Source organism: Aquarana catesbeiana, linkage group LG11 (genome assembly GCF_042186555.1).
Source record: "Aquarana catesbeiana isolate 2022-GZ linkage group LG11, ASM4218655v1, whole genome shotgun sequence".
Taxonomy (NCBI): domain Eukaryota; kingdom Metazoa; phylum Chordata; class Amphibia; order Anura; family Ranidae; genus Aquarana; species Aquarana catesbeiana.
This window is the reverse complement of record NC_133334.1, coordinates 43,667,326-43,685,423: the sequence shown is the minus strand read 5'-3', so window position 1 is coordinate 43,685,423 and position 18,098 is coordinate 43,667,326. Positions and strand designations below refer to the sequence as shown.

Below are 18,098 nucleotides of genomic sequence, written 5' to 3'. Positions count from 1 at the left end.
GCTCCAAGTCTATGTGAGGTTGCAAACTTCCCAGGTCCAAAGGATATATCTTTCTCCATAAAGGTGTAGAAAAACACGGAGTTTGGCTTCTCCCCGCTCTGCAGTCTGCCACTCTTGATCCCCTGTGATCATCAGGCAATTGTAAATTTAGGGACCATTTTTTCCTCACCTTACCGTATTCGGTTGGTGTTCATCTGCACCCCCCTGCTGGTACTGTTTCATCTCTTCCATTAGGAATTATTTGCATGTAAAGACACAATCATGACAATACATACTCCTACTTTATACCCCTGACGAAGGTGCTTTAATCAGAAACGCGTCGGGTACCAGGGATTACCATGTACCGGAGAGTAACAATCTTTTTGTCATACACATTATGTAACTTGCCGTTTTTTTTTTTTTTTTGTTTTTGATGTCTTGTATATTATTGTAAAATGTTCTCATGCCTTTTTTTAACAACGGTCATCATATCATCGTACGTTTTTATGTACATTTGATAAAATATATTTTTTGACTATACACATGTGTTCGTTGTCTTTAAAGTCCCAAGAAAGGGGAATTTCTCTTTTTTTCAACCACAGGTCCTAGAAGCATGTGGAGACCACTGAAGTAGTGCTGGCTGCTTCAGTGATCTCAGGCTTCCAGCTGCATTGGCCAGGTATGGCATATAAATAGTTACTTTGATCCAGGCTGGTCCAATGTTGCTGTATAACATGCCACTGCCTGGAATTGTTCTTTAAAGCAGCGCACCTGCTTTGCATCGTTAAAGCACTCATCTTTGTTTAGCTAGGACCAGCAATTGTAGTGAAATTATCAGGCTTTAAAGCAGAACTCTGAGCAAATGCTTTTAATAAGGTGAAGCATAATATCCTATTTCTTGTCATTACACCCACTTTTAAAACCTCTGATCAAAATAGGTCCACCTGTATAGCAAAGAGCCCTGTAGACGCCTAAGTTGAGCAATTCTGTGGATGTCTCAGTGACATGTTTGCTCTGTGAGCAGTTAGCAAGTCATAGGAGAAAATCATTTGTCGTGCTCCGGAATCCAGTCTGACTGACTGTGGAGACATAATTTTCCTTCAACAAGAGCAGTCCTTATTCACTTTGAAGCCCTTGGCTGATACAGCAAGGTGACTGAGCCAGATGTTTATAGAATTAGAAGCTCAGTTGTCTTAACCCCTTCCACCGACCATACACATATATTCGTCCTCACGAAAGTGGGCCTGTTTTTGTGAGGCCGCATGTATGCATACCTTTGTGCTGGGATCACACTGCACAGTGTGCTCGCCCCGATCGGGACTTGGTACTCCCCAGTTCTGGGTCACCTGATCGCTATGATAGTGATATTTAATTCTTTTTTTTTTTTACATATGTTTTGTGCCAATTTCCTTTTGATAAAAAATAATCGGGAGATATCAGTTACCATTTACCACCAAATGAAAGCCCAATATGTCCTGAAAAAAAACAAGGTATAATTCACCTAGATACATATAGTAAAACTGTACATATCGTCACAACTACTAACACATGTCAAAATTATGCTTGGGTATTAAAGCGGAGTTCCGCCGAAATTTATTTATTTATTTTTTTTAAGTCAGCCGCTGCAAATACTGCAGCTGCTGACTTTTAAAATATGGACACTTGTCCAGGGTGCCCGAGGTGTCGGCACCTGAAGCCGATCTGTCCCTCGGCTCTTGGGTGGAGGCACCGCCATCTTCTGGTAAGGGAATCGGGAAGTGAAGGCTTGCGGCTTCACAGCCTGGTTCCCTACTGCGCATGCACGAGTCGCACTGTGCTTTCTGAGTGGTCCTTGCTGTCTTCTGGAACCTGTGTGTCTCCCAGAAGACAGCGGGGGGATGGAGGAGGGGCCGGACATGGAGTAGATATTCATGGATACTGCGGCTATCTATACAGAAGTGGGAGCAAATACCTGGATTACACAGGTATCTCCTCCCCCCCCCTCGCCCCTGAAAGGTGCCAAATGTGACACCGTGGGGGGGGGGGGTTCTGAAAAGCAGAAGTTCCATTTTTGGATGGAACTCCGCTTTATCATTTTTTTTTTTTTACCCTTGGGCGGGAAAGGGTTAACCCAAAACATAAGGCCCCCATGTAAAATCCGGCATTCTAAACACTTCCAATCCTTAGTAGGAAGGGGTTCGCGGAGGATCAGGCACGCTAACAGAGGAGGTTTGGCAATGTATTCCAGGGCAGATAAAGTAAATTTCCCTGTCCCCTACTCAGATTGTCTCAATTGTTCCTTGTATATAGGGCATATCACACTCATCAGAAACTACTTCGGTATTGATAAGAAGTAGTAGATACTAGAAATAGGGTTTTTCAAACACAAGTTGCTTTAGACCTGTTTAGTATGTATAGGATAGTTTGGAAGAGGATCTATATTCAGATGAGATTAGGGTCCCAGTCTCCAAACTCTTATTCCTTGCCCACAGACTTACAGCTGGATCTCTCCACATCCCCCTACATTTGAAGACTGGTGTACTCATGTTAACTCTATCCTCCTGCAGGAGCGCTAAATTTTTTAACCTAGGAATACCCCTAAATAAGTTCACTAAACATGGGGAGCTGTGGCTGTCTATCCCTGATGCTGTCAGTCAAACTGCTGTAAGGAGGGAGTGGGGATGTGGTTTACTGGCGCTGTGTATGTCTATGGATGCACACAGCCTGGCTCAGGAGTGCACTTGCATGGGTGCCCCCTTAGCACATGACTTGTTGAAACGGGCACCTGGAGGAAGGAGAAGCGGACTGTACTGGCAAGGGACTTCAGACAATACTCACCTGGAGCCCAGTCTACATCCAGTGATGTGCATGAGAGCAGCGGGTCTCTCTCACCTCATTGGCTCACACAGCAGCAGGATCCATTGGCTCTTGCTGCTTTCAATCAGTCAGTGAGCCAATAAGGCGAAAGCTGGGTTGGGGCTGTGCCAAACTCGTGTTTTAAATGGACACACTGAGGGCATGGCTCGGGAGGTAACCTTCTCGTGTGCCCCCATAGCAAGAGGCTTGCTTTTGGGGGCACGTGTCAGGTGGTAGTTAGTACCGCCGGGGAGGGCACCCCAACTGTTTAAGATTTTATGGAATATACAATAAAGGCTGAAGTGCAGTGAATTCCGGGTTCTCTTTTATGTGGCCCTTCTCCCTGAGTGGCTGGTAGATAGACTGCTAATTTTTCACCTGGAGAAGCTTTGATTGTCTAAGTTCTGTTAAAGTGGTTCTAAAAGGCAAACTTAAATACTTATTTGATATACATACTGTATGTTTAGTCTTTTTATTGCCAGATGATTTACATACACACACCCCTACCACACTGCAGAGCCAGATCACTATGCATCTTCTTGGTTTGGTTTACTCTATCCTGGTCACCCCCCTGCTAACTAAATAAAGTTGATGGTGCCAGTTTGTTGACCAAAAAATAAGGCCGGAGGTTGCCAGGTGACATAAACTGGATTGCTGAACCAGGAAATAAATGCATTACCTTCCCTTTTGGTGGGTAAAACAGTAAATCTACACACAGTAAACTGCACAACAGGAACTTTTTTTTTTTTTTTCTAAACTTTAGCACTACCATTGTTTTTTCATTTTTATGAACTTCCCTGTGTGTTTGGTGGTTTTTCATCCTTTTGTTCTCTTGCAGTCTGCTCTGAGCTTTGAATATCAAGGGAAGACAGAAAAGCATGCATCTCAGAAAGGTGAGAACGTGTGTGTGTGTGTGTGTGTGTGTGTGTGTGTGTGTGTGTGCGCGCGCTACATGTTGCGTGTGGGTTTTTAAAAAAAAATTTTATTCTCCATTGCTGGAGCAGACCTTTAGATGAGCCCTGCAGTATAATAGAGCTTGTAAGATGCAACATTCAAAGTGTATACAAAAATGCAGTACATCCTCAGGTTTTTCAGTATCAAAGGCTTTTTCACTTTATTGCAAAAGCATGGCCGCACAACGCTCAAGCTCCCAGCTCACATTGTTTCAGACCATGTCTAGCCTTATATTAAACTAGGCGCAAGCTGCACACTAAATACACAACCTCCTAGCTTAATAAAGCGCTTGTCTGAAACCTTTACTCTGAACTGGCAGCCTGTTTTGTATTGGCATGCTTTTGCAATAAAGTGAAAGTGCTTTTGAAAGAAGTTTGGGAATGCAAAAAAAAAAAACCTTTATACAAGTTCAAAAGATGTAAAAGTGGGGCTGTTGTTCAATATTTTTATGTAAAGGAAAAACACTCAAAATGTTATATTTTTTCCTGTGCATTTACCTGCAATTTGGTGATAGGGTCTCCTTTAAAGTACTGTATGCATATAAATATCAGGGTTTTAAAAAAATCGAATTTTTGTCTATACTTTGTAATGATGTTTACGAAAGAGCCATATATGTATATAATTGCATTTGGGACAACCGAAAATGAAAAATCTAGTTACCATTTTGTGGGCTCCGATTCAGGTTCATTCAGAAAAGGATGCTAGCAATCACAAGGATTTAGAAAGGCAAGCAGCTAACCAATATAAGTGGCGATGCTATTTAGAGATTTTCACATGGAGGAGTTTCTATACTAGCCCAAACCTGGCAGCCCTGCTCAGTTCAAGGAACAGGGCAAGGAAGTGGCAAGATGGTACAGATTGGTGGGTATACCTTGCTGGGAGGTGGGTTATCAGGAGACCTTGCAACTTGAACAAGGAAAGTGACACTCTATTTTAAATGCAGTATTTTAGTGTTGGACAAAAATGTAGGGTGCTTCATATTTGTACAACTTTGGCTAAATTGGGAGTTTTCTTTTTAAATGGAGATCTACATACAGCAATACCCCTTGCTATGAGATATTCCTAGACAATGTACCAAAAAATACAGCCTAAAATATGAATTCTACAAATTTTTGTTTTATTACATTATGGAAAATATACACAAACTATACACAAAAACAAACATTTTAAAATTGATGCTTTGCCCCGAGTGGTTATAGATGCACTATATTACCAAAAGTATTAGGACGCCTGCACACACACTTCAATGGCATCTTAGTCCGTAGGGTTCAGTATTGAGTTGGCCCACCCTTTACAGCTATAACAGCTTCAACTCTTCTGGGAAGGCTGTCCACAAGATTTAGGAGTGTGTCTATAGGAATGTTTGACCATTCTTCCAAAAGCACATTTGTGAGGTCAGGCACTGATGTTGGACAAGAATGCCTTACTCGCAGTCTCTGCTATCATTTATCCCAAAAGTGTACTTTCAGGTTGAGGTCAGGACTTTGTGCAGGCCAGTCCTGTTTATCCACCCCAAACTTGCTCATCCATCCACTATCTCCATAGTTTACTTATCCTTTTGGCCTAAAAAGTCCGGTTAGGGGGGTTTCATTTGCTCTTTAGTTTGATACCCGATGATGGTCCACCTTTTTACCTGACCCGACTGCCTTCCTTCCCTCTAACATGACCTCACAAATGCGCTTCTGGAAGAATGGTCAAACAATTCCCAAAGACATACTGCTTAACCTTGTGGACAGCCTTTCCAGGAGAGTTGAAGCTGTTATAGCTGCAAAGGGTGGGCCAACTCAATATTGATCCCTACGGACTAAGACAGAGATGCCATTAAAGTTCCTGTGCGTGTAAAGGCAGGTGTCCCAATACTTTTGGTAATATAGCGTACATTTAAATGGCCCTTATGTATGGTCTGTAGCTGCTTTAATCTTCCAGAATCCTCATTGTAAAGACCTGCTCCTCTGGCAACCCTAACAGCAAGCATAATTAAGTTGTTTGGCATATTGAGTCCTGGCTTCTCTTAGTGGGGCTGTAGATCATGAGTCTGCTATATTCACAGCATCACCCAGTGACTGAAGGGCAGACTGACCTTAGAAGGGAACCAAGAGATGTGGGTTTTCATCTATTTTTGCATGCAGAAGAAAGGGGATTAAGCCACACAGGAAAGCTTCATGAGTTTTTTTTTTTTTTTTTTTATTGCACCTTTGAGACTGTTGGAGCCATTTGGACTCCAAAAATAGTTTGTGTTTCAGATAGAGAGGTGTGTGTGTGTGTGTGTGTGTGTCAATTTGTATATAAATAATCTTTGCTTGATCTTGGTGCCAGCATGGGGCTTTGCGATCATCTGACCAATAAATATTGTAGACTTTAGTTCTGCTTTATGTAGGCCCATACTTATAGGGAAATGACCGCTTATCTTTGCCACAAATATTCCATGCTTGTAAAGAAGTTTGCTGCCAAGGTTGATTGTATTAGAATTGATCTAGAGATTTTTTTATTTTGTCTTTTTCATTTTGTAAATGTCCAAAGCTGTTGCATAACAAAACTCAACGCCTTTCAGATTACACCAGCGGCTTCGGCGGCAAATATGGAGTTCAGTCTGACCGAGTGGATAAAAGCGCCGTTGGCTTTGATTACAAGGGCAAAACGGAGAAGCATGAATCCCAGAAAGGTTTGTGTCAAAACGAGAAAGACGACTCATGACAACTAGCCTGCAGCAAGGGTTGGCCTGCTGTAACCCTGTCAAGCGGTGAGGGGCATCGCTCTTCCCAGGAATGCACAAAAGAACACAAATAAGACATCACTGCATGTTCATCAAAAGCTAAAACCAGATTTCCTGACTTGACTCCTACTGCAGATATTTTGCCTGCAGTCTTTTAGCCAAAGAGAAACTAAAAATCTAAGCATGCCGTGTCACATGCCTCTCACAGACATGCAAAATAAAAAAAGACCTTTTTTTTATGTAGACTCTTCTTCTGTTCTTCTAGGACAGGGGTGCCCAGCCGGTGGAGCTCTCAAATGTGGCCCACAATCCCAAACCAGGGAAGCACATGCCCATGCTCTGGGATGGCGGGTCGGCAAGCTCAGATCAAAATCAATGGGTTGCCGATCACCATCCAAGAGCATCAATGCATGAAGCAAGGATTGGCAGAGGAGGAAGCAAGCAGTCTGGAGAGCAATGCCAGCAGAATCTGGAAGAGGTCAGTGTATTAAACATACACTGCACTTTTGCAATGGGCATATTCGCACTTATAAAAAAAGGGTTATTAGGCTGCTTTCACACTGATCTGCAGGTGCACTGTGCTTTCCTGAGGGTTAGCTGCACTGAGCCATAGACCTCTATTCTATCCTGTGGCTCTGAATGAAGGAGTTTTGGTGCACTTTCAGAAAGGGCACCACATCTGCAAGATGTAATAGAAGTCTAAGGCTCAGTGCATCTAACCCACAGGAAAGCCAGAGATGCACTGAGCTACTCCCATGGTGCTGGTAAACTGCAGCGCATCAGTGTGAAAGCAGCCTTATAGGGGCTCAGGACTGTAAGGGCCCATTTATGTTTGGGTGGGGGGTTAAACCCTATAGTTCATTATGGCCATTGACCAGGTACCCTCTGGTGTCACATTTGCCACCTTTTCAGAAGGGGGGGGGGGGGATGCGTACCTATTTTTGACAGATACCCTTCCCCACGTCCGGGAGACCGCAGCGCAGGGCCATCCCTCGGAAGTCCAGGCCCCCTCCTCCTTCCTCAGCCGCCGGGTCAATTAGAAAGCGCATGCGCAGTAGGGAACCAGCTGTGAAGAATTCATTCGTTTTTGTTTTGTGTTTTTTTTTTTTTGTATATATTTTCCTATAGTTCCTCTTTTATAGCGAGACTACACTTAAAAAGGAAAAACCCCTCTCCAAGTCATATTCTGCTAATACATTTTTATCCCACAGACTATTCCACTGGTTTTGGTGGGAAGTTCGGTGTGCAGGCAGACCGTGTGGACAAGAGTGCTTTAGGATTTGATTATCAGGGAAAGACAGAGAAGCACGAGTCTCAAAAAGGTTGGTATTCTCTGGCAAGTTAATATAGCCCCAAATGCTTTTTTTTTTTTTTTTTTTTTTTTTTTTTTTGTGTTGTACCTGGTATTTTATTATAATACTAAATAAATTAGAGCTCTGTATAAAATAAAAAAAAAAAAAAAATTATACCTGTGTGTCACGTCCGTTCATGGATTCAGGGATTGTTGGATGCCAGGTCCCCATTATCACTGTAGAACACATAGGGGCCAGTAAGAAGATCCAAAGTGCACAGCAGGGGAGCATGCATCTGAAACACCCATGAAAGACACATTTGTGTATAGATATTAAAAAGATTACTATTTTTTTTTTTTTTTTTGTGTTCACTGATCAGGGCACTGATCTTTCCAGTGATTGCGCACGGGGGGGCGCGGGCGCGTGTCGGGACAAGTCTGATCATTGGATGAGAGCAGGTTGAGTTCCCAGCATAGTTGGGGAACTGACCACGCTGTGCTCTCCTGCTTAGTGTTGTCAGTTTTTAATAGGCAAGCTTAGGGGCTGTCAAGAACACCAGGGATTTCACACAAACAAAGCAAAACAAAGAGAACAGGATAATTTTTCATACAAGTACATGGTACGGCAGCCACATATCAGGAGTATGAAATGTTGGTGTAACAAACACTTCAAGATTCAGGCAGCAGTTTTTTTGGTTTTTTTTTGTTTTTTTCTTTTGGGGGGTTTTTTTAGTGACTTTAACACATCCATTGCAATATAATGCAGATACTCTGTAAATCAAAATATACCTGCCACTATATTTCAGTTTCAGAGCTTCTAATCCATGTTCCACTATTTCAGTGAACAATGACAAAGGACAACAATTAACTCCTCTTCCTTCCCATTGTTTTTTATTTATTGGGGTCCCTACATGGAGATAATGCAATAAGGATTAAATAATAATGGCACTAAACACTGTTCAAATGTGAAATGAGCTTGAATCCTCAATTTCGGAGTGACGGAAACTTTTTCAAAAAAAAAAAAATAATGTCTTTGTGCCCCCTATGTATTCAGTATTTTTGTAAACCTATAGGTGTTCTAATATAGAAAAAAAGAAAAGACCATTTTAAAGTTAAACTCCAAACACCTCTTTGTGGGGGGATAGGGTAGAGAGAGTTGTAGCTTGCCAGGTTTTTTTTTTGGTTTTTGTCTTTTTGTTTTTGTCTTTTTGTCTGTGTCCCTTGTAGATAATTATTATTGAAGGAGAGCATTCAGCTGGAGTGGACAGGGGAATATGTAACTTCCCTGACTTATTCAGCTATATATGTGTTCTGAATAGCCAATCCAATTATAGCTTATTTACAGCAACGTGGTAAAATATCCCAATCCTCTCATAAGCTTCACCATGTTTGTTTCAAAAGTAATTTTATATCTGTATCTCTCATTAAAATAATTCCTGGTGATCCATCATAGACTAGAGATGGCCTCAGGGATCCTAGTCCCAACTCACCTGCCTGATCCCACCAGGAAGCCGACACTGCACACCACTAATCATAGACGGTGAGACATGTCCCGGTCTGGGCAGATGTGGGCCAGGAAATGTCTTGCTGCCTTTGATTAGCCATGTGCAGTGTCGGCTTCCCGGCGGGATCGGCAGGTGGGTTACAACTAGGATCCTGAATACGCCTGAGCCCATCTCTATAGAAGACCTTGTTCAGGCAGGATAACAACCCCAGGTCCTTGTCTTTAAACTGCGCTACTGCCCTGTTACACATTTTTCCAGTGGAAACTCCAAAAGGCGGTGCCGAGGCACATTACATAGGCATGGTTCACTCTCGCCACCAGCCGCAAACTTCCCCTGAGAGGCAGCGTGCCGTCATTGCTGATGTGCATGAATGTAGGAAGCAGCTTTAGGAGCTCAACAATGCTGATATGCAGCAAATGAAGAAAAAAAAAATCAAAAAACTGAAAACAATTTTTATTTAAAAAGGAAAAAAAAATTGTTCATAATTGTGCCTTAGTAAACTACATTTCTTTGTTGGGGTTTACATCTACTTTTAAATAATTATGCAAGCATTGGTTCCCTTTTCCCTTTTGCAGGGGGTGTCTCACATTGCATCTCCTTGGCAATCACTTAAAATGACATTAAACACTGCCTTAAAAAGCAAAGTATGTCTTTATGATTCTGAGAAAAAGCCCCCCCCCCCCCTTTTTTTTTTTTAGCTGCTGCGATTGGACTTCCTTGCCTGTTAGAGGTTGATTTGCATTTGTTCTCCAAAGTCCACTGTCTGTCAGAACATAGTCACCCTGAACTAGGGGCTATGGGATTTGTAGTGGGGGTGTGGGTGTGTGTATAGAGCAGTACACATGAGTACTACTGATGTGCACTGCCCATCCCAAACACAGTGATTGGGAGAAGGAAAGGTTTGGAAGCTCATGAAGATGTTGCATGGAGGCAGAAAAACACATTTCATGAAAAATAGATCACGGGGCCATTAAAGGAGTTGTAAAGGTAGGTTTTTTTTATCTTGCATTCTATGCATTAAGATAAAAAGCCTTCTGTGTGTAGCAGCTTCACAGCACCCCTAATGCTTGCCTGAGCCACATCTCTGTCCAGCAATTTCCACGATTCCCTCATCCGTCTGGGATTCTCCTCCTGATTAGCTAAAATGCAGCAGTGGAGCTATTGGCTCCCCCCGGCTGTCAATCAAAGTCATTTAGCAAATCCGTAGGGAGAGGGAGCAGGGCAGAACGGCAGCTCCATGTCTGAATGGACACACGGAACTGCAGCTCGGCTCAGGTGCCCCCATAGCAAGCTGCTTGTTGTGGGGGCATGCGATGGGAGGGAGGGGCCAGAAACACAGAAGAGGGAGATCCAGGCTGCCCTGTGCAAAACCAATACTTAAAAAATAGACTTTACAATCACTTTAGTAGTAGAGCGTGCTGACCAGCTGCATCATTGTCTGGTATGGGAACTGCAGTTCTGCTGGCCGCAAGACCCTGCAGCGGCTAGTGAAGATGGCTGAAAAGATTATTGGTGTCTCTCTCCCCTCCAACCTGGACATTTTCCATACACGATGCTCCAGCAAAGCTACCAGTATCGTGAGGGATCCTACCCATCCCTTCCACAGTCTCTTTCAACTCTTGCCATCAGGTAGAAGGTAACGGAGTATCAAAACCAAGACTGTCAGACTGCCAGGCTGCGAGAGCCCTCAACTCCAATCCTCTTTGAAACCTTTTCTACAACCTATAAATTGTGACCAGGAACGTCTCACTTCCCCTCCTTTTTAATCTTGAATATGCACTAGACACTCTTATAAACACTTGCTGCTACAAAGACTTTTGGAAACATATAGTATATGTACAGTTACATAGTTCCCAATTGTGTATAGGTTTTTTTTATTGGTGTTTTTATACTTTGTATATTTTATTTATAATTATGTTTAATTTGTATGTAGCACCGTGGCCCTGTGAGATATGACATTTCGTTCTACTGTATGTTCTTACGTGTAGTAGAATGACTTGACTAGATGTGTATGAAATATTGTTTAATGTCACTTTAGAGCTCCGGCCTCTGATGCTGCTGCAGAGATACCAAAAGGCCATGCTGAAACCAGTGATAAAATACATCCTTCTAGAATACTAACCCTACTTACTTCATTATGAGCCTGCTCCCAAATTCCATCTTTGATTACACATTTATTTAAAATTTTAGATTATTCCAAAGGTTTTGGCGGTAAATACGGTGTTGATAAGGACAATGTGGACAAGAGTGCTGTCGGGTTTGACTACCAAGGGAAGACCGAGAAGCATGAATCGCAAAAAGGTTTGGTATCAATAACCATTTATTTCCTACAGTTCCCCTGGCCTACAGCAGTGCAGAGCAGGTTACATCCTGCCCATAAATGCATTTTCATGTCCAACTGCACATGATGCGAACACAGGAAAATGTTTGAAAATAAGTGAATATTTAGAAAACTTTTTTTTTTTTGTAAGTCTACAGAATGAATAAAAACAAAATTAACATGACAAAAAAAAAAACTTAACTTCTTTGGGTTCTGTATTCTGTGTGGTGGTTTTGATTTAAATGGTCAGTGCTGGCAGTTGATGAACATGTATTTTTTAACTATTTTTTCCTCTTTTATACGTTTTCAAAAATTGGCCTAGCAATCTACCAAACTGGAAACCAGCTTCCAATTATGCTCCTCCAGACGCAAACTATAATCTTTTGTTTCTCACGCCCTACCCAATTCTTACTGCTGCAAGTTAATCGCAGTTCAACACATGCCGACCCATGTAATGGTTTGCAATTGTGTTTTTTCATCCACACTATAGAAGAGCCATTTGGGGTCCAATGATGTATTCAAATTTTTTTCTGTTGTAGTAAAAATTGGTCATTTTAAAGTTTTCAAGGTGGCTGGCATAAATGTTTTTTTTATTTTTTGCAAATTTTAAGACATTACATCTGCCCACCTTTTTAAAGGTGTTCTTCAGTGTTTGTCTTCACCCATTGTCAGTTATTGGAAAGGCTCTCAAGTATGACCGTCCCCTAGGAGCTTCTTGGGCACCTTTTTGCCCAAATTCAGATCCTTATAGTTAATTTTTGAATCAAATAAGGTTATTTACAATAATACAAAACCATACCCATTCCCATCCTCCCGTATCCCACCTATAGGCCAGCTGCACATAACATTTATATATTTCCAGCAAAAAATATTTTGCAACAAAACATATAAAGCTTACATACTCAGACACTGGGTTCAGCATTCTCCTCTCAAGATATTTGCTTAACCCCCAACATTAACACATTGGAAGAGGTTGTATACCCACAGATTGTCATTTGTAGCAGTTAATCTAATATTCGCTAAGGTGGGGCTAATCCTTGAAGCTCAAAACCAGTTTTTGCACAATTAAAAAATAACTAATTGGGCACATCCCATGGTTGGTATGTTTTTTTTTTTTTTTTTTTTTTTTGTGTGGCATGGAATTGACCTTTTTTTTAAAAATTCGTAATTGTTTAGTCTGAGGGCATGGAGATAACAGATTGTAATATTTAAAAAATACTTTTCATCAACATGCAAATAATTGTGCAATGCTCCCATCACTGACTGATATTTGGAGAAACAGACCTTCTTAATTCTGTTTGTCAGATGTCCTCCTCCTCCTCTATGGTTCTTGCTTCTTTTCCTTCATGTTTACAAACCAACTGTAACATTCCAGTATGCTGCTTGGTGGCAAGGTGAAGGAGGGGACTAGTGACACTGGTCCTCCCCATTCTCATGCTTGGTGTGTCTCCTTATATCATTTGACCGCCTTGATATTTTTTTTTCCTTTTTGTCCTGTGGAAAGAGGCTTGGCATCAACCAGGTTCTTTCTACTGATCGGTAAAATGGAAATTGCCATGAGTCTACAACTTGCTATACTCCACTTAAATCTACTGGTTGATCATTTATTTTGTAGTATGAACAATCGACTTTTAACTTGTATATAATTTTACCTAAAGTCTGTGTTTTTTTTTAAAGACTTTGATAGTTCAGGCCAACCCATCTAGTATATTGATATTTAAGTTTTGTGTTGGTGCCACAGTATTAAATCACATGCTGGGTATCTTTAACACGTTCTCCAAAAAAAAAACATTCCCCACCAGAATTCTCAGTTCTGTCCAGCAAATGCAACAATTGCAAAGTTGTGATTGTGTCTGCTCTTCCCTTTTAAAGTGGAGCTAAACCCAAAAATAAAGTTTTAAGGATGCTTTCCAGGTGTACTTTATACATGGGAACCTTGGACCTGCTGTAACTTTGTATATACCATACCTGACTGATGCCCTTGGAAGTTGAATATCACTGAAGTAGACACCGTTAATACAGTGATCTGCGTTTGCTTTCGGGTCCTGTGTCAAGTAGTTGGTCGGCTGCATTTTGAACTGATTGGCCGCTCAGCATGGGCGCCATTCAGAGAATGCTTTGGATGAGGTGGAGGGGCGGGGCAGTGATGTCACGCTCTAATCCTTATCCAATCAGAGACCGCTTTGCATTCAAACATTTTCCTATTATCAGTGCTTTTTTTGAAGTAATCCATAATTCCAGATGTTTCAACGTGCGCAATTTCCATTTAACACGATCAGCCTAAAACTTGTTACCCTCCTAATATGAAGTACTAAGCAGCACACGTCGGTAATTCATAACCTGTCAATTGTGCATGGGGTGTCTCTCATTTCTGTTTAATGGCTCGTGGATTTCTGTGTGTGTAGACTATGTGAAAGGGTTTGGAGGAAAGTTTGGTGTGCAGACAGACAGACAAGACAAGTGTGCACTTGGCTGGGATCACCAAGAGAAACTGCAGCTACATGAATCCCAAAAAGGTATTCTGTAACGTCCAATCATTCTGTGTTTTGTCTGTCCTTGTCCTACCTTCTCATGTCCACTGGCTGTTCTACTCTTTACTGTGTGATGGGTATTTAACACTAACAAACATTGGTAATTCTAGGGGTATTCAGTTATAAATTAATTCATTTTAAGTTTACAGGCTTTCCTGCAACCTTCGCTAAATTGACTTGTGTGTGTGTGTGTATGTATGTATGTATGTGTGTGTGTGTATATATATATATATATATATATATATATATATATATATATATATATATATATATATATATATATATATATATATATATATATATATATATATATATATTAAAAAAACACTTTCTGTGGAAATGCAGATTCATATATTGGGTGCCAATATCTTGAATGCTGAGAACTGTGTTCCAGGGCAGTGATTATTTAGTTGGGACTTTTGTTCACTTCAAACTGGTTTTTCATTCCCATAAACATTTATGAATGCAAAACCTGCATGAAGCAGGTCAGAAGTAGGTCAACTACAGGTCAAATGCACCTGTCAGTTCTGAATGATTTTGAAAGCTTCTCAAATTGATGTCAGACAGTTGCTGTTAATAGAAGTTCAAAGCCATTTGACATGGGCCCCTAATCTGCATGATTAAAGTAGAATACCAGGAAAACTCTAACTATTCCCCCTCCTAACAGATATGTTGACTTGCCTGTGTAAAAAACAAAAAACAAACTGTATTTGCCTGTCTTCAGCCCACTCCAGTCAACTTTTCTCCCTTGTATTGGAAACCATGAAATCAGACCGAGACAGAAGTACAGTTAAATCACACTTGTTTAATAATAAAAGTAAAAAGAACAAACTTAGTCAAAACATAGCCAAAGTTCAGTAACCGGAACAGATGGTCAGCTAAGCCAGAAGTCAGGGATCAAAGTAGTGGAACAGCAAGCAGGATCCGGAGCCAGAAGGGATGTCAGCAAAGCTGTTCTTTAAACGCAGGAGATGTTTTTTGTGATGTCGATTAAGACGAAAGCAGAGCTCCTCTGGACTGAACGGCTTAAGTAGGCAGGGCTGACTAGCAGGATATCAACAACAGCTGACTAACTGTGGAGAGAGATGGGAGCTGGCAATTAGCTGACAGCTGAGTGGCCAGCTCAGAGAAGCAAGGGCTGAGCCCAGCCCTGACAGTCAGCCAGTGCCTGCTGCAGAGGAGAGAGCCCTCCAATAATGGCAGGTAATGCTTGAGGGCATGACATTGCCCATAGGCTTCGATGGCCCATCCATTGTTGGTGCTCAAAGGAAAACCGGTGTATAGGCGCTACAATAGGCACATAAAAGCTCTGCCTGGTGCTCAGAACTTGAGGCTGCTGACACCTCCAACATACCAGAGTAAGGTAAGGGATGGTCGGCACTCTGGATGACCTTCAAAATAGTATTTCTTAAGTAAACATTGTACATTGCTGTAAAACAGCCTACGCGTTTTGGACGTTCGCCATGGCTCAAAAATAACATCCGAAACGTGTAGGCTGTTTTACAGCATTGTGCTTGTTTACTTAATAGAGAAATACTGTTATAGATGTCATCCTGAGTGCCGACCATCCCTTTGCTTACTATTGTTGGCGCTCCCGCCTCTCCCCTGCAGCAGTGTTGGCTGACAAAGGGGAGCCAGATCATGTTACTCGACCTGAGCGGGCTGAAAATGGGTAATTATTCAACTTTTTTACACAGGTTAGTGAGCATGGGTGTTAGGGCATGAAGGGGACAGTTTTAAGAGTAGTTGGTTATCCCAAAATTCCACTTCAATCACCTAATAAAGAGTCTTTATTAAAAGTTGCGAAAGAGATTGTCTCGGGTAGTAAATTAAAGTTAAAGTAGGACTTCAGTCAACATATTCTCTGCATTTTTAAGAGTGTGGAAGGGTTAAAAGCAGCCTTTGATTTTTGTTGTGTCCCCCTAGTGAGATTGCCACTCCCTTCCCGAGTAGTCTTCAAAAGGGGAAGCCCAAAAAAAAAATTGAAAAACTGACGCAATTAACCCTTCCCCTGAAGTGAGTTTGTGGCTGAAGTTCTATGTGTAGTTCAACAAAACTCATACTTAGTTAACAGTGTAACCACTTACAATGAGATAACCAGACTAGCCCAGTTTAAATGGTTGGTACACATTTTAATCACATCAGATTTTTTTTTTTTCAGTAGAAATATGATGGTTAAATAAAGTGCTATCAGAGTCTGTTTATATTTGTTTTGTGTTTTTAATATGCAATGTGTAAAATGCTATTTTTTCACAATTTTAAAAAATTTGCTTTTTGACTATGCCTATCAAAATATTAGGAATCACTTTAAAGTTTTAGTAAATCTAATTTAGGAAACCCTGAGAAACTTAGCACAGTTATTACCTAGATGTTTTAGATCGTAAATCTGCTTCACTTTCTGAAAAAGGTCAGGTTCCAAAACAATCAAAATACAGGGATAAAGAAGAGGCATCCATGGGTACAATGTTTGTCTTCCAGTATGTAACAGGCATAATGTAAATACAATTCAATAGCTTGAAGAAGGCAATGAATAGTCAAGAAAGCAGGTAGTCAAATTGTCGTGTATTGCCTTGTGTTACCTTGTGTTACGAGCCCAAGAATGGGGATATTATGAACAAGGGTAGATCTTTGCAGACCCATGACTGGGCAGGGAACCACCACTTTTTTTTTTTTTTTTTTTTATTGGATAGGTTTTATAGCGGAAAGTTAAAAAAAATATATTTTTTTTCTAAATTGTCACTTTTTTTTTGCAAAAAATAACCGCGGCGCAGAGGTGATCAAATACCACCAAAAAGCTCTATTTGTGGGGAAAAATAGTATAATGTCGCACGCCCACGCAATTGTCAGTTAAAGTAACGCAGTGTCGTATCGCAAAAAATGACCTGGTCATTAAAGAGGTAAAACATTCTGGGGCTGAAGTGGTTAAAGGAAATGGCTCTCAATTTGGAGCCTGCCATTGTTAACTACCTTTTTATCTAAAGATATATTACATTTTGGGTGGAGATTTATTAAAATTGGATAGTGCATAATCTGGTGCAGCTCTGCATAGAAACCAATTGGCTTCCAGGTTTTATTGTCAAACTTTATTGAACAAGTTGATGTTAGAAGCTGATTGGCTACTATGCACAGCTGCACCAGATTTGAAGTGCTCCAGTTAGTAAATCAACCCATTTAAGTGCAGATAAGAAAAGTCAGAGGTCCATACTTGTCCTTGGTCAGTGATTGAACGTTTTGAAGAAGGTTCTGCATGACAGCCAGGCAGGCTAGCATTTTTAGGAGGAGAGGGCAGAAATTGCACTCTGTGTTTCTCTTTGACAATTTTACTCTTAAAATACATTGTTTCCAAATAATAGCAAACATGGCAAGCACTGTAAAGCTATATGATATAGGCACTTAGGCCCCTTTCACACGGGACAGATCCGTGTTGATCCGCCCCGTGTTTATCCGCTGCTCAGCGGGGATCGCTCCGTTTTCCCCAGCTGAGCAGGCAGATGACAGGGCGGGACCCGCACACTGTGCAGGGACCGCCCTGTCAGATCTCCGCTCTCCCCTATGGGGGATCGGAGGAACACGGACCGTCTGTCCGTGTTCATCCGATCCGCTCTGCAGACGGATAGAAAAATAGGATTTTCTTCCGTCCGCAGAATCGGACGAGAGCGGAGCCGGACAACATCGGGTGTTAGCGGATGTACATCCGCTGGCACCCGCTATCCCATAGGGATGCATGTATGTCCGTATTTCATCCGAAAATGGATGTATGAAATACGGACATACTGTCCGCATGTGTGAAAGGGGCCTTACCTGTTTTTGCTTGCTATAGTGCTGTATAGCCCCCTGAGACCTCTTGCACACTGAGTCGCTTTTCAGGCGCTTTCACGCTAAAAAAAGTGCTTGAAAGCTCATGAAAACCTATTTTCCATTAAAATCAATGAATGCTTTCACACTGGAGCAGTGCGCTGGCAGGGCGGTG

The 18,098-nt window shown here is 41.5% G+C and overlaps 1 protein-coding gene across 2 annotated transcripts in view; it reads left to right on the top strand.

Annotated features, from left to right (window-relative positions):
* The window catches only part of CTTN (cortactin), a 71,839-nt gene that overhangs the window by 33,614 nt on the left and 20,127 nt on the right, over window positions 1–18,098 (top strand). Inside the window, exons 6-10 of one of the 2 annotated variants that reach the window (XM_073604237.1) lie at window positions 3,653–3,707; window positions 6,320–6,430; window positions 7,693–7,803; window positions 11,468–11,578; window positions 14,003–14,113. In XM_073604237.1, coding sequence (XP_073460338.1) covers window positions 3,653–3,707; window positions 6,320–6,430; window positions 7,693–7,803; window positions 11,468–11,578; window positions 14,003–14,113 — 499 coding nt within the window. The remainder of the gene's footprint in view (window positions 1–3,652; window positions 3,708–6,319; window positions 6,431–7,692; window positions 7,804–11,467; window positions 11,579–14,002; window positions 14,114–18,098) is intronic. The other variant, XM_073604238.1, reaches the window with a different exon arrangement.